Source organism: Schistocerca cancellata, chromosome 4 (genome assembly GCF_023864275.1).
Source record: "Schistocerca cancellata isolate TAMUIC-IGC-003103 chromosome 4, iqSchCanc2.1, whole genome shotgun sequence".
Classification (NCBI taxonomy): Eukaryota; Metazoa; Arthropoda; class Insecta; order Orthoptera; family Acrididae; genus Schistocerca; species Schistocerca cancellata.
Genome location: NC_064629.1, coordinates 159036067 through 159051942, shown reverse-complemented (window position 1 = coordinate 159051942; position 15876 = coordinate 159036067). Strand labels below are relative to the sequence as shown.

The window sequence follows — 15876 nt, the reverse complement described above, 5'->3', positions numbered from 1 at the left end:
TGGTGCCTGAAATTCCAATGCTCTTGGAGTATCCTCTGATGTCTTGTTTCTTTTATGACATAATGTATGATCATTCAATATTTTTCCATTGGGCTTCCTATGTCATGGTAGCTGCGCAAGTTCGGTGTCGCCTGTTATCTGCGCTCTCTTGCAACTGCTGAAACAAACCTATTTCTACCAGGTTGCGGGAAAATATTGCAAATGGTTCTTTGAAAAGCGTTACTTTCAAAGTAAATATCCTTTTATGTAAGTTGAACTATGTGCGAGAATCTACAATGAATTTCTTAAATCACAGAGTGTTTGACTCTCATTTAAAAATCAAGTCTTTGATGACGAGCCATTTAGAAGAATTTTGAACCCTGAAGATCAGACATTTGTCATTATTAAAAATTTTACTGCCACATTTGTGTGATATATCTTGAAGTGTAACACACACAAAAAAGATCAACATTATATGCGAAAGCTTAGCTTCTCTTGCAGCTTATTAACCTTAGAGCCCAATATTATATGTGGAAGCTTTGCTTTTCTTGTAACAACACTATGTGTATTAATTTAAACTATTAACTTTCCCTGTTTGTGTGTTAGTGGTACTTAACAGTGTGTTGCTGTTGGCTGACTACATCACATGCCCTATGCTCTGAATATCTGCTGTCATCGGCTGGCGAAATCACATGACATGAGCTATGACTGGCTTACAGAAGCGCATCGCAATCTCGATTTCAATGATTCGGAAAGTAACATGCGGTGTTTGATGGAATTCCAATGTATACTTTCGTTATACGAAAATATGCAGCGTACATGTTGCTGCACATCAAAGATATTTCCAAAAATGTGTCTTTTTCTCTGAGTTCCGTTTTCTAAAGTGCCAGGAAATTCTACACCTGTGTCTAAAACCATAACTATTTAGAGGATTAATAAGGGAAAATTTACTGTCACTTTACACAGAAAAAGCGTGTTTTCACCCTGGAGAAAGGGTATTTTTAACCTGGAAATCCGGGAATTTTTTTTTTCCTTGTCCGCGTATATGCCCTGGTGTGTGTGTGTGTGTGTGTGTGTGTGTGTGTGTGTTAGAGAGAGAGAGAGAGAGAGAGAGAGAGAGAGAGAGAGAGAGAAAGCTGTCTCGCTCAGTGAAAGCTGGGTGAACTTATTTATATGGCCACTTGGATCCCAAAGCCAAGTGAGTGGACATCACTGGCTTGCAATCTCTCCCACATACGCTGTGAATTTGCAGTGTGCGCATGTGTGTTACAATTTGCTGCAATCAGGGTTGGACAAAATGTACACAAATGATGAACAATGAATGAAGATAATTTTGTTTGTTATTTGTGAATGACAAATAGTATTCAAAACATTATTCAATTACATGAATAAGACATTTATTTCTCATCTGTAAATAAAAAGTGTTATGAACTGTAGACGAGTTTGAAATCAAATTACATTTATTGCTCCAATTCTTTGCATTTATGAAACAAATATGTCTTTTACTTTTAAATTAGTTTCGAGAACAACTCTTTATTTAAAATGCCTCATCAGAAACTTGATTCGATTTTTGAAGATTTGCCGCTGTGACACTGAAGGAAATACATTGTCCAGTTACATTAATGTGACCACCATCTGTTAAAATGTCAGAGTGCAATAACTGTTCACAGATGGCATGTGGCCGCACTAACAATGGAAGGCATATAAAGTGGATCAGGGTGATGCAGAAAACAATGCAGTCATTGTTGAAATGCAGAAATGGTGTGATGTATTGGACATCCAAAACGGTATGGTCATTGACTTTCAGGTCAAGAGTGAAAGCATTTCCAAAATGGCTAAGTTTATAAACTGTTTGCGTGCTGCTGCAGCGAAAGTATGGCATGGATGGCAAAATGCCCCTGTTCAAAACTGGTGTCGAGGCAGGCCACAGATGACAGAGGTGAAAGACAGCAGCGGAGGCACGTACGGGCAAACAGACATGCAACTGTTGAACAACTGACTGCCCACGTGGACCAAAGGGCTACCAACAGTGTTTCCTTAACGACCATTCAGTGAATGTTACTGCATACAGGCCTGCGAAGCAGATGTCCGATTCATACAGCCATGCTAACTGCTGTTCATTGGCAACAAAGACTGGAATTTGCCTACCAATACAACAACCGAATGCCCAGTGAATGGCAACAAGTGGCCTTTTCAGATGAATCACATTTTATGTTACACTGTACAGATGGCTGGTGGTGTGTACAGTGTGAAGCATCTGAAAGCAAACACCTTGCAATAATGATTGGGTAGGGTCCAGGCTGGAGGCCATTCTCTGGATGATTTCGCCATTCGAGAAGCACGGTGGATCAACATAAGTGTGCATCTATCTTCAGGGGCCATGTCTACCCCTACATGCATCATTAGCAGGACAATGAAACATGTCATGCAGCTTGTAGTGTATGGACGCAGTTCAAAGAACACCAGGAAAAGTTTACTGTATTCTCTGGCTTCCAAATTCCTTGGATTTAAATCCAATCAAGAATCTGTGAGACCACCTTGATTGGGCTGTTCACACCATGGATCCTCAACTTAGAAATCTAACACAGCTGGCCATGGCACTGGAGTTGACGTGGCTCCACAACCATGTCAGTACCTTCCAGAGCCTCACTGATACTCTTCCTGCCCATCTCGCTGTGGTCTGTGCTGCAAAAGGTGGTTATTAAAACTTAGTGTCTTCATTTCATGATAACGGTATATGACTTTCAACTCGCAATCTTCAGCAAAAATTAAGAAATCATCTATTCCGCTGTAGCTTTTGGTAAATAATTCATTGTGACTACATGTTTGCATTGCTTCCTAAATCACATTCAAAAGATGAATTTTTATTTTGTGTCTTAACATCACCTGAAACGCATGACCCTATTTGTTCGAAATTTCTTTGGCTGTTACATGTCTGTAGCGTGTTGTAATCCTCCCTCGGTCATGGACAGCAATGCAGGTGAGCTATTTGTTTTTAAATTGTGCGTAATACATTGCTACAATAACTGCAGTTGCTGCAGAAAGACAAAAACCAACATCCAGTCGTCTCTCGACACTTTCTTGATACAAAAGTTGCAAGAGTGCCGCAATATTATTGAACTCTCTTATGGACACACACTCGTTGTGTTTTCTGATATTTTTGAATCTCAAAGCACTGTGGAACTGCATGCACACGTCATATTGAAAAAGTGTTCCATGTTATAATGAAAAGCTTACTGATAGTAAATCATAAAACACTTTTGAATGACTTCGGATGTTCAGCTCCATTCTGCAAACTTTTTAGGAGTTCTGTAGCTTCAAAATATGTTGATAAGAGTCTTTAGCAACAGAGTTCTTACTTTGTTCGCTCATTTTGTACAACTACAATCACAACCCAATTGCATATTTATACCAACAAGATATCTGATAGTGTTATAGTTCAATTCTTTCATCTTGGCGGCTCGCGCATGCCTGCCCAGACGCGGGAGATTGCTGCGTTGCCAGTTGCACAAGACGCACGCGCCAATAGAAGCAGCGCCATAGTATAGTATAGTTTGCAAACTTACGTTTAGGGGGAAGCACGCAGTTCAAGAAGTAAAGCCACCACCGCCGCATTAACCCTTTCGCTGCTACAAAGACGTGCTCCCCGCATTCCGCACTGTGCGCGATTTTGTCACTGCGCTGCTCGCCTGTGCAGATACATGGTGTTCCGACTGCTTTGACACACTTATCATTCGATTTCACAAAAACTATTTGGGCCAAAAATTTGATTTTTTACACATATTCTTGACTGATACCTTCCCCTGATAAATGACTTAATTTTGTTTCGATGTTCAACGCAGTTATTATGCAGCATTAAATGTGGTAAACCATTGCACGAAATTTTGAAGAGTTTGCAGTGGTAAAAGTCCATAGCGTATACTTTCTGTATGGTCGATTTTAGTTACCACAATGTTCAGAAAGAAATGTGGACAAGATACCTAAATTTCATATAAAATTTACTGTATAACAATATCTCATTTAATTTAAGTACCACATAGGTGTCGTATGTAATATTGAGAAATATTCCATCTTTCGCGACTAACAAAAGTTTTATTTACACCAGCGTGATGAGCTCTGACACCACATTCAATCACATCCCAGATGTGTTAGATGGTTTCAGATCTGGCAAGTTGGGGGGCCAGCATATCAATTGGAACTCGCCACTGTGTTCCTCGAACCACTCCATCACACTCCTCGCCTTGTGACATTGTGCATTATCTTGTTGAAAAATGCCATTGCTGTCTGAAAACATGATCGTCATGAAGGGGTGGACGTGGTCTCTAAACAGTGCACGATTCTCTTTGACTATCATGGTGCCTTGCACGCACTCCGCTGGACCCATGGATACCCATGTGAATGTTCCCCACAGCATAAAGGAGCTGCTACCAGCTTGTACGCGTCCCGCAGTACAGGTGTCAAGGAGCTGTTCCCTTGAAAGATGACGGATTTGCACCCTCCCATAGACACAATGAAGAAAGTATCAGGATTCATCAGATTGTGCAACGCTCTACCCCTGTGCCAACGCCCAGTGCCAATGGTTACATGCCCATTTCAGTCATAGTTGCCGATGTCATGGTGTTAACATTGGCACGTGCACGGGCCGTCAGCTGTGGAGGCCCATCGTTAGGAATGTTTGGTGCACTGCATGTTCAGACAAACTTGTACTCTGTGCAGCATTCAAGTCTGATGTTAGTTCCACTATAGTCTGCTGCCTGTCCTGTTTTTACCAGTCAGTGATGTCCAACATCTGTAATGAGGGGTGGCCACCCAACCCAACAATGTCTGGATGTGGTTTCACCTTGGTTTTGCCATGTGTTGAAGACACTCACTACAGCAGTCCTTGAACACCCGACAAGTTGTGCAGTTTCTGAAATGCTCATGCCGAGCCTCCAGGTCTGCCCTCAGTCAAACTCCGATAGATCGAGCGCCCTTTCCATTCTACACACAGTTGGCATGCTCACTGATACTACATATACCATGCGTATGTCTGACTAACAGTCATTCCTCGCCAGGTGACGTTGCTATCTCCTGGATGGGTTCATATTGATAGTAGGTCGATGGTCAAATGTTCTGGTTGGTCAGTGTGTATAACTCACATTATTCGTTGGACACAAGCTACACAACTTAACACTTGTTTCTTTGTCATCTTTCACTATTCCTGGACTGTATACAAAAACATCTAATGTGGCCCTCCTTTTTACATCAAAAACATTTCACGCTCGACCTCCTGAGTACATTCTGCCAGTCTCTCCTGTTTCCATAGGGATCTCTTGACAATTGACCTTGTCTTTGGTCATTGTACTCCACACTCTCATTGTGCCTGACTAAAGGTCAGGTGGCTGGTCTTTGACATAAGACGGCTCTTTATATGTTATTTAGGATTAAATGTTCAGTATTATCGTCAATGACTTGCCACTCACTAAATATGAGACTCAGGGCCTTAATGCTCTGCTTCAGTCTGCAAATATTATCAGCAAGTAGTTCTTTCAACCCTTGGTCTTTACTGTAATGAGAATTGTATCCACAGTAATACCGGCTTCCTAAGATAGTCTCTTTCGGTAAACCGCAACAACACCTCCTAAACTTGTGTGACAGTTACAGATAACAATTCCTGGTCACTCATTCCCAACATCTAACCCTTATTCTAGAGAACCACTACCATAGACAAGAAGTCAACTATATTTGAGTTGTCATTAAAGAATAGTGTAATTTTAACAAAATCCTGAAGTGGGTTGGCAGTTTTGTTTAGTATCATAACTTTGTCGCTCAGTTATGATAATTGGTCCACATTTGGTCTTTGTACTCTGTCTTGCAATTTACCTTTAGCCTCCCCCACATACTCATGTATCTGCTCCTGTAATTCATCAACCCAACCAACTGATCATTCACTTAGGAGTCTGTTTTTCTGTTCCTAATTAACACTGGCTACACACTTAATGCTTGGCAGCTAATCCACCCTTGACCTTTGCACTCAATATTGCAATGCACCAAACCTTCCCCCACACATGCATTTACCCCTTCACTCAACTCATTTAATTGATATCTCAGTTGTTCGGTACAGAGCACCTGTTCCTGTCGACTAAATCCTGCAGTCTATTTTGATAATGCTTTATTCTAGCTTCAAGTCTACCATTAATCTAGCATTAAGTCTATGCTGCTGTGCTAACATTGGGGCCACTCCACTCTCACCCTTTTAACCATCTCGTGTGGGATCATGATCAGAACTACCGTCACCTGTCTTAGCCACTAAAGTTACTCAGTTACGGTGCCATCACCGTTGCCTCCCCTTATCCACAACTTATACTGTAGCTCCTGTCTTCTCAGTAGCTGGGGATTTTGTATGAATCGAACACACGTACTGGAACGCACTAGATAGCTTTAGACAGGTTCCTAAGAGTCTCTCAGGACAACCCACCCCAGTCTCCCATTATGAGTAACCACTCTCTACAGCTATCAGTCCTGTTTTGCGATCCAGTGTAATGTGATTTGGGAGGGGAGCACTAGGATTTTTCTATTATTATTGCGTTCCTTTCTTTGTTAAGGACTTCTAATTCTCAAATCTCGAACCTGCGACATCCGTGGAAGTAGGCTGTACACCAGGTGCCAGAGCTAGTCACCACTTGCGCGACGTGACTGTGACAGGAACAGCAGGACTGCCAGAGCACTTGTGGCAGAATCAATTGGAAACAAACAACCTTGCTCTGTAACAGAAAACTAAATAAGTAATATGGTAGGTTTCAAGCACTGTCTGCCTCTGTCAGCATTGCTAAACTGGCAGACTGGGTCTTTACAAATGCAATCAGTAAAACAATAAACTGACCAAGCTTATAAATTCCCTAAGTAAAATAAACATTATAAGCTCTCGTTAGGCACGCTATTGAGTGATTTTAAAAATTATTAGACTCAGAAAAGTCTTCTGATAATGAAACATTGCTTAGAATTCACTATTAGGTGATGCCACATGAAGATGTGATATTTACAGCCAATAATTCTTCGATGAGCAGTATACTCCCATTTTACACTTAACTGAACTCTTTAATAAGTGAACCTTAGGCACCAATCTTAACTGTGTTGGACATGAAGCTTCACGGGCTAGGGACACACCACACAAATAGCAGGATTAATTACATGTGAAATATGTACCACCAAACACCAAGTTAGCAATGATGATTTCTAGGACAGACAGGTTAGTGGCCACTGATTCAGCCACACCCAAACCACTGTCCATATAAAATGCTCCTTGACCTATCTCGTCCAAATGACTGTAATGTGACTTAAGCCTTCCACTGCTACAGACATTCCCTCTACATTCACCACAGAGCGTGGCTTTGTTAGGGCTGTACTTCTCGCCTGACGCTGTTACCTGTACTGAGAGACGACATTGTGGGCACTGTGAAATACTTGTCATCCGATTTTAAGAAAACTATTGAGTGGAAAAAAAAAATTTTTTTTGCACAGTTTACACTCTGACATCTTTGCTTGATAAAGGATTGTATTTCTTTTTGTTATATACCATAGTTACACCAAGTTAAGCAAAACATTGCATGATATTTTAAAGAGCCTGCAGAGGTAAAAAGACATTGCCTAAACTTTGCTAATGATTGATTTTAGCTCACACAATGCAGTGTATGAAATGTAGGTATGAGGGTGGTTTGAAAAGTTCTTCGAAAAGAATAGAAAAAAGTACTTACATCACTGAAACTTTTTTTTATTTTTCAATGTAGTCTGCTTGTAGATTAATGCACTTGGTCCAACGATGTTCCAGTGCCTTGATCCCATCTCGAAAATGAGTTTCCTCCAGGGCTGCAAAAATAGTTGTCAACTCCGGCTATCAATTGTTTGTTTGAAGTGAATCTTCATCTACCAAGAAACATTTTCAGTTTTGGGATGAGATGGAAGTCTGACGGAGCCATATCAGGTGAATAAGGCGGGTGTGGCAACAATTCATACCTTAGTTTGTGTAATTTTGCCATGGTGACGACGTGTGTGGGTGTGCGTTGTCTTGATGGAAGATGCTTTTCTTTCTTGCTAAACCTGACCTTTTTTCACGTATCTTCAGTTGCAGTTTGTCCAGGAGGTTAGCATAGTAATCTGCAGTAATTGTTTGCCCAGTTGGGAGATAATCTACAAACAGAATCGCCTTTCGCATCCCAGAACACTGATGCCATGACCTATCCCGCCAAAGGAATTGTCTTTGCTTTTTTTGTTGGTGGAGAATCAGCATGTTTCCACTGCTTTGACTGTTGTTCTGTCTCTGGGTATAGTAGTGCAGCCATGTTTCATCTGTGGTCACAAACAGACGCAAAAAAATCTTGTTCGTTTCTCCTAAAATGGGCCAAATATTGTTCCGATGTGTCCACTCTCATGCATTTTTGATCCAGCATCAAGAATCATGTGACCAGGGCCTCCCGTTGGGTAGACCGGTCGCTTGGTGCAAGTGTTTTTAGTTGACGCCACTTTGGTGACTTGCGCATCGATGGGGATAGAACTTGAGGATGATAACACAACATCGAGTCCCTGAGCGGAGAAAATCTCCGACCCAACTGGGAATCGAACCTAGGCCCCCTTACACGGCATTCCGTCACGCCAACCATTCAGCTACCAGGGCAGATACCCTTTCAGACGACATCTGGCAAGTGTGTGAGCAATTTCACGCACTTTCAATCGGCCATCCTCCATGACAATTTTGTGCACATTTGCAATGATCAAGCTCTTCCGATCAAATTTAAATTCATTTGTCCAGAGTCTGGACATGAATGTCCTTTGCTTTCATATCTTTCTTTACGAAGTACTTAATCACTGCTCAAATCTCGAGTTTTTCCATCTTTGCAAATCACTTCGCGGGAACGACAACAGTGTCACGTCACTGCCAAAGCTCTCTTGCAAGAGCACTGTCATGGCACGTGTTTACACACAACAGTCCAATGAATATCACGTGAACAACTCGCTTCAGTGCTGACCTGTGGTGGTGATTTCGAGAACCTTTCAATCCACCCTCGTAAGATATTGAAACTTTACTTAAAGTTGAGATCAGAATGATATCTCCTTTCATTCATGAGTTACTGATTTTTATATCCAGTGGACAGACATGCACATGTACCCATTTCTGTCGCTGCACATTGCGAATAGTGTGGTCACAACAATCATCACATTTCATAAATGGTTCAAGATATCGAAATGAGGTTTTTCACAAATAATATCATACCAAGAGGCATTTATGTTGGAATGTGGAAGTAAGTTGTATGCAGCGGTGAGAGGTTGGCATAACACGACATGTAAACACATGGAGTAGAGTGGAGCATGACACATCAACTCGTCCACAGCATTTAATGGGTTAAATGAAGGAATTAGCCCCTATGAGATCTTACGACTTATACTCAACAAGTACTAACCTTTTCATGCTATCAGCTATAACCATAGTTTTAGATCTTAATTCTTGTTGGGGGTTAGCCCTTTATCACAAGGCAGGCACTAACTAGCCCAAATAACCCAAGGTGGTTCTGGCACATGGTGGTAGCTTACCCACGAGCAGGGAGGCATGTCTAATTTATCTCTTACTTTCTTAACCATAGATTAAGAGACACACGCACTAGGCAATGTGGTGTAGACAGTGATCATGCATTACCAGAGAACACAACAATGAGACTAAAACTGCATTGCACCACCCGCAGTTACAGTCGAGTATAGAGGGAGCAATATGTGCACGAGATCCAACTAAAAGCCCCAAATGAAAGCTCTCCTCAGTCATTTACAATGAAACAATGGAGCAAATGCGGTTGAAATCAATCAAGAGAACTTAAACTAGGTATGGCAAAAGTACGTTCATTATAGGCCATTCAAGGAATACAAGGACAAGCAGCAAAAAATTAATCTTTGCAGTGCAACTCAAAGTTCACACTGATTCTATTCTGGCACAGTTCATGTCATCGACCACTACAAACAAGACAGCTTGACCATGAGACAAAGTTAACTCAGCCAACCTCTCACAAGGTGGTGAACGAAAACTTTAAATACTAAAACACAGCAGACTTACTAATAATGTCCTCTCAATGATTTGCCAGCTTCACTCGATGTCACTTGACTGCTTGCAGGGATATCACATTCCTCTTGTAACGAAGCCAGTACAAGTCTTGCCTTGATTCCATGACACTAAACTCTACAAATACCCCTGACTGAACAAGATATTAGACCAGCAACTATAGCTCATGGACTCAACAAGAGTTTTGCACACACAGCGGATGTGAACGTCTCCCAGTTAGCAACAACATGTTAATGTGGAAACACTTATATAGGAGCAAAATCCACTTTCCAAATTCATGATACAATTATATATGGAGATAGTAACTGTTCTCGAAAGAACAGATACCATTGATGACTGTGCAGCTTCTCTAAAATAAATGATAATTAATCGATACCCCTCAGCTGCCGAAAGATGATGTTGATATACCTCAGTGGGGACAGCTGAAAATGTGCGCCCTGACGGGGACTGGAATCCGGGATCTCCTGCTTACTTGGCAGATGCTCTATCCATCTGAGCAACCGAGGAGAATAGCGTGACTGCAGTGACTTATCCCTTGCACGCTTCCCATGAGACCCACATTCCCAACTGTCCACAGTTGACATATGTAATGTTCCTAATAGATATTTGCCCATCTACTCATTACACACGCCAACTAAGGTGATGATTCCCATAAGAGTTCAGACAACCTGTGCCCTTTCGCACAGATGGAGGTCAATGGCCAGGTAGCTTGTGGTGTAGTGGCTAGTGGTGCTGCCTCTGGATGAAGGGGTCTCGAGTTTGATTCCCAGCTGGGTCGGGGATTTTCTCTGCCCAGGGATTGGGTGTTTGTGTTGTCCTCATCATTGCATTATCATTTGGGAAAGTGGCGAGAATGGACAGTGAAAAGATAGGGGATTTGTACGGGCACTGTCAATCACGCACAAACCAAATATAAGTAAAAATAGTTCCTCAACACACTCTCTGTCAGCCGATGAGAAGAACATTGATGTGCACAGAAGCCAGCTTTAGCAGTGTGAGAAGAATTTGAAATTTTCTCTCCCTCTTAGCCAGACTGTATTTCGCCCTCTTGTCTTCCAGTGCAGGCCTCTTTTTCCAGCTCACTTCATACCCACTGGTAATTTATTTCTATGTGCGTATGTACTTACCTTGTATTTTTGGTTTCTTGTTTAGTTTCTACCATTAAGTGTATCTGTTTATTTACTTTCTAATTTTGTTCCCAATCCACAGGAATTGCAGATATCCTCTCCTCTCCATTTAAAAGAACAGATGGTAAGTTGTATAGCTGAAATTGTTTGATGATCTGCAGTTATCACTGGTAACAGACAAGGTGCAAGCTCGTTGCTCACCTTGCCCACAATCCCAATTCCCCAAAGCACCCTGCACCACCTAGATCTCCCTACTCACCACACACCTTGCTTTCCCCATCCCACCCCATACGCCGCACTCCAAACTTTTTCCATCCCACCCCACCGACACCTGGCCCACACCACCTAGGCACTCTGTTTTATGTCGTCTCTGCATTGGTTATATTAGTTTAACCCAGAGTTTTATTTTATGTTACCAAACCATCCCCATGTTCTGGTTGCGGAGTCTTACAGACAGTAGCGCACATCGTGGTGGAATGCCCCTTTCCTCTGGGGCTCTATGCTTGGCATGGTCTTTTGGGTTGTTTGCTTCTAATATTGGTGGGTGACTAGCAGGCAATTGAACTTGTTCTCAATTTTCTTCATGAAAGTGTTTTTATTCTCAGATATAACATTTTAAACTACCTTCAGGGTGAAGCTGATGTGTCTGGGGTTGGAGCACATCTGCTCCTGTGCTGGATTTGGAGGACCTTTGACACTACCTCCTTTACCAGCTGCCTTGGTCATACCTCTTTAGCCCAGTTTCAATTGATTTTAAATGCATTTAGCTGCTTCTTTATCTTGCACCATATTTTCTGTTTCTGTTTCTCTTATGTTTGATCAGTGTATCAGCCAGACCTATGTATTTTTACTTCTCCTAAAATTATTTCTCAGCTTTCACACCAATATTGCTTTCAAAGCCTCAATATTATCACTCCTACATACTTTCATAACTCAGTCTAAATTCTAGTTGACATCACCAACTATAGATGAATTCTCTCTTCACCAAGGGTCTGATGATTTTGCTGTTTGGTCCCCTACAACTCTGTCCTTTGATTCATTCACTCTCTCACTTTCCAGGCATGTATACTCACACTCGTTTTGTTCCTGCCCTCTTAGCCAGAAACATTTCACCCTCTTGTCCTACAGTCCAGGCCTCTTTTTTTCCATCTCACTTCTGGCCCACTATTACTTACATCTACATCAATACTGTGCAAGCCACCTGACAGTGTGTGGCGGAGGGTACCTTGAGTACCTCTATCGGTTCTCCCTTCTATTCCAGTCTCGTATTGTTCATGGAAAGAAAGATTGTCGGTATGCCTCTGTGTGGGCTCAAATCTCTCTGATTTTATCCTCATGGTCTCTTCGCGAGATATACATAGGTGGGAGCAATATATTGCTTGACTCCTCGGTGAAGGTATGTTCTCGAAACTTCAACAAAAGCCCGTACCAAAGCCCGAGCGTCTCTCTTGCAGAGTCTTCCACTGAAGTTTATCTGTCATCTCCGTAATGCTTTTGTGATTACTAAATGATCCTGTAACGAAGTGCACTGCTCTCCGTTGGATCTTCTCTCTCTCTTCTATCAACCCTATCTGGTACGGATCCCACACATGTGAGCAGCATTCAAGCAGTGGGCAAACAAGTGTACTGTAACCTACTTCCTTTGTTTTCGGACTGCATTTCCTTAGGATTCTTTCAATGAATCTCAGTCTGGCATCTGCTTTACCGACGATTAATTTTATATTGTCATTCCATTTTAAATCACTCCTAATGCCTACTCCCAGATAATTTATGGAATTAACTGTTCCCAGTTGCTGACCTGCTATATTGTAGCTAAATGATAAAGGATCTTTCTTTCTATGTATTCGCAGCACATTACACTTGTCTACATTGAGATTCAATTGCCTTTCCCTGCACCATGCGTCAATTCATTGCAGATCCTCCTGCATTTCAGTACAATTTTCCATTGTTACAACCTCTTGATATACTAAAGCATCACCCGAAAATAGCCTCAGAGAACTTCTGATGTTATCCACAACGTCGTTTATATATATTGTGAATAGCAACGGTCCTATGACAATCCCGTATGGCCCTCCTGAAATCACTCTTACTTCGGAAGACTTCTCTCCATTGAGAATGACATGCTGCGTTATGTTATCTAGGAACTCTTCAGTCCAATCACACAATTGGTCTGATAGTCCATATGCTCTTACTTTGTTCATTAAACAACTGTGGGGAACTGTATCAAATGCCTTGCCTAAGTCAAGAAACATGACATGTACCTGGAACCCGTGTCTATGGCCCTCTGGGTCTCGTGGATGAATAGCGCGAGCTGGGTTTCACACGATCATCTTTTTTGAAACCAATGCTGATTCTTGCAGAGTAGATTTCTAGTCTCTAGAAAAGTCATTATATTCGAACATAATACGTGTTCCAAAATTCTACAACTGATCGACGTTAGAGATATAGGTCTATAGTTCTGCACATCTGTTCGATGTCCCTTCTTGAAAACGGGGATGACCTGTGCCCTTTTTCAATCTTTTGGAATTCTACGCTCTTCTAGAGACCTACGGTACACCGCTGCAAGAAGGGGGGCAAGTTCCTTCGCGTACTCTGTGTAAAATCAAGTGGTATCCCATCAGGTCCAGTGGCCTTTCCTCTTTTGAGCGATTTTAATTTATTTTTGTATGTGTATGTACTTACCTTTGAACTGTTGGTTTCTTGATAAGTTTCTACCATTAAGTGTATCTGTATATTTCATTTCCAATTTTGTTCCAAATCCATAGGAGTTCCAGATACCCGCTCCTCTCCATTTAAAAGAACAGTTACTGTGAAGAGAGAGCCTGAATTTGCGACAGGTGATAAGTTGTATAGCTGAAATTATTTGATGATCTGCACTTATCAGTGCTAACGGGCAACATGCATGCTCATTGCTCACGCTCCCCCCAACCCCAATTTCCCAAAGCACACTACACCATACCCACCTAGAACTCTCCACACAGCACTGACCTACCCCACCCCACCCCACATGCTTAACACCTAACTTCCTCCATACCACCCCATACTACCTAGCTGTCCCTAACCTACCCCACACATCCTTCCCATCCCTGGCCCAGTCTTTCTGTCCCGGCCCACACCGCCCAGCAGTCCTGTACAGTGCCTGCCTCGCTCGCCCTGCCATCCCATCTGTGGCCCACGCCGACCAGTCGTCCTGTCCATGACCCACGCCACCCTGCGGTGCCGTTGTCGGCCTACGTTGCCCTGCTGTCCCCTTACAGCCTCGCCATCCCACCCTGCCCTGCCCCAAATATCCCAGCTCAACCTCCCTGCACCTAATTAACCAGGCCACCCTCTATGCCTCGCCCTGACCTTACAATTGGTCCCTGCCCCTCACTCTCCCATTCCACCCATGCCTCTTATGCCCCAGTTTCCCTTCCCACCCTTGCCTCATTTGGCCCCAATAACTTTCCTGCCACCGCTTGGCCTCCCATCCACCCTTCCCTTCATGTTACTCCCACCAGTGCTGTCCTGTCATGCTACCTCTAGCCCTGCCCTGCCCCAAGAACCAGCCTGGGCCAACTCTTGCCCCACCCTCCCACACTGCCCTGCCCATGCCACCACTCTCCCAGCCCACCCCACTCTCACACTCTTCTTTTTCTCAGGATCCACAGATCAGGTCTCTCTACCTACTCCATTTTTCCTCATTCTTCATATCCCCTTTCATTCTGCACTTTTCCCTGTACTTGCCAATTCTGTTCTATCTCCTCCCACTCTTCAGGCATATCCTCCTACTCCCACATTCTCCCATCTCCCTTTTGGCTGAAACGTGTTTCACCCTCTTATCCTTCTCTCTGGGCTTTTTTTGCTCGCTTCTGGTCCACTATTATTTCGTACTTCTCAAGTGTGTTCGTATTTATTTTCCTTGTACTCTTGGTTTCTTATTCAGTTCCTGTGAAGTGAATGTGTCTATTGCTTTACTAATTTTTTTACAAATTTGTAGGTTCTGTAGATATCCGTTCGTCTCCATTTACAAGATCTGTTAGTGTGACGAGAGAGACTGAAGCTACGATACACAGTAAGTTGTACACTTGAAATAATTTGGTGAACTGTGATTATTATGCAAGTAGACAAGGTGCTAGCGCATTGCATCTAGTGTTATTAAACCTGTTCATAATTTCTGAAATTTCATTATTAAGATCGCATTAGTCAAGCGACATAAAATAAAATAACTTTCTTCTCAGGAGAAATCCTTCGTTGTTTTTGGAACAACTCATGAAATTGGTACTAGCTATTTTTTAATTATGTGTCTGTGGAAATTATGATACTGAAATACTACATATGTATGTGGGAAAGCACTCCGCACATATAATCTTTATAGCAATTGCATGTCATTCTGAAATGAGCATGGTGAATTTATAAGTAGAATCTTTACCAGTAAAATGTTATGATTGTCTTCATCTTCTTGCCTGCCCCTTCACCCTTCCTGTTTTCTTCCTCATCTCTTCTCCTTTCATCCCTCCTGTCCCTTTGTCCTAATATGCATTCTACCTTTCTTTTTGTACTCATTTCACCACACAACGAGATTGCTCAGCATGTCCTCTGCTAACTAACCTATTTCATTTTCATTTTACTTCATGTCACTGTTTATGCTTTCACCCTTCTTTTGCATTTGATATATATATTTTTTTAAGTAGATCTCTCTGTTATGTT

The 15876-nt window shown here is 42.2% G+C and overlaps 1 protein-coding gene across 4 annotated transcripts in view; it reads left to right on the top strand.

Moving 5' to 3' along the window:
- LOC126183548 (uncharacterized) overlaps positions 1-15876 on the top strand; it is a 363013-nt gene that overhangs the window by 150508 nt on the left and 196629 nt on the right. For 3 of the 4 annotated variants that reach the window (XM_049925624.1, XM_049925623.1, XM_049925621.1), the window contains 2 exons: positions 11270-11311; positions 15167-15241. In XM_049925624.1, the coding sequence (XP_049781581.1) occupies positions 11270-11311; positions 15167-15241 (117 nt within the window). The remainder of the gene's footprint in view (positions 1-11269; positions 11312-15166; positions 15242-15876) is intronic. The other variant, XM_049925622.1, reaches the window with a different exon arrangement.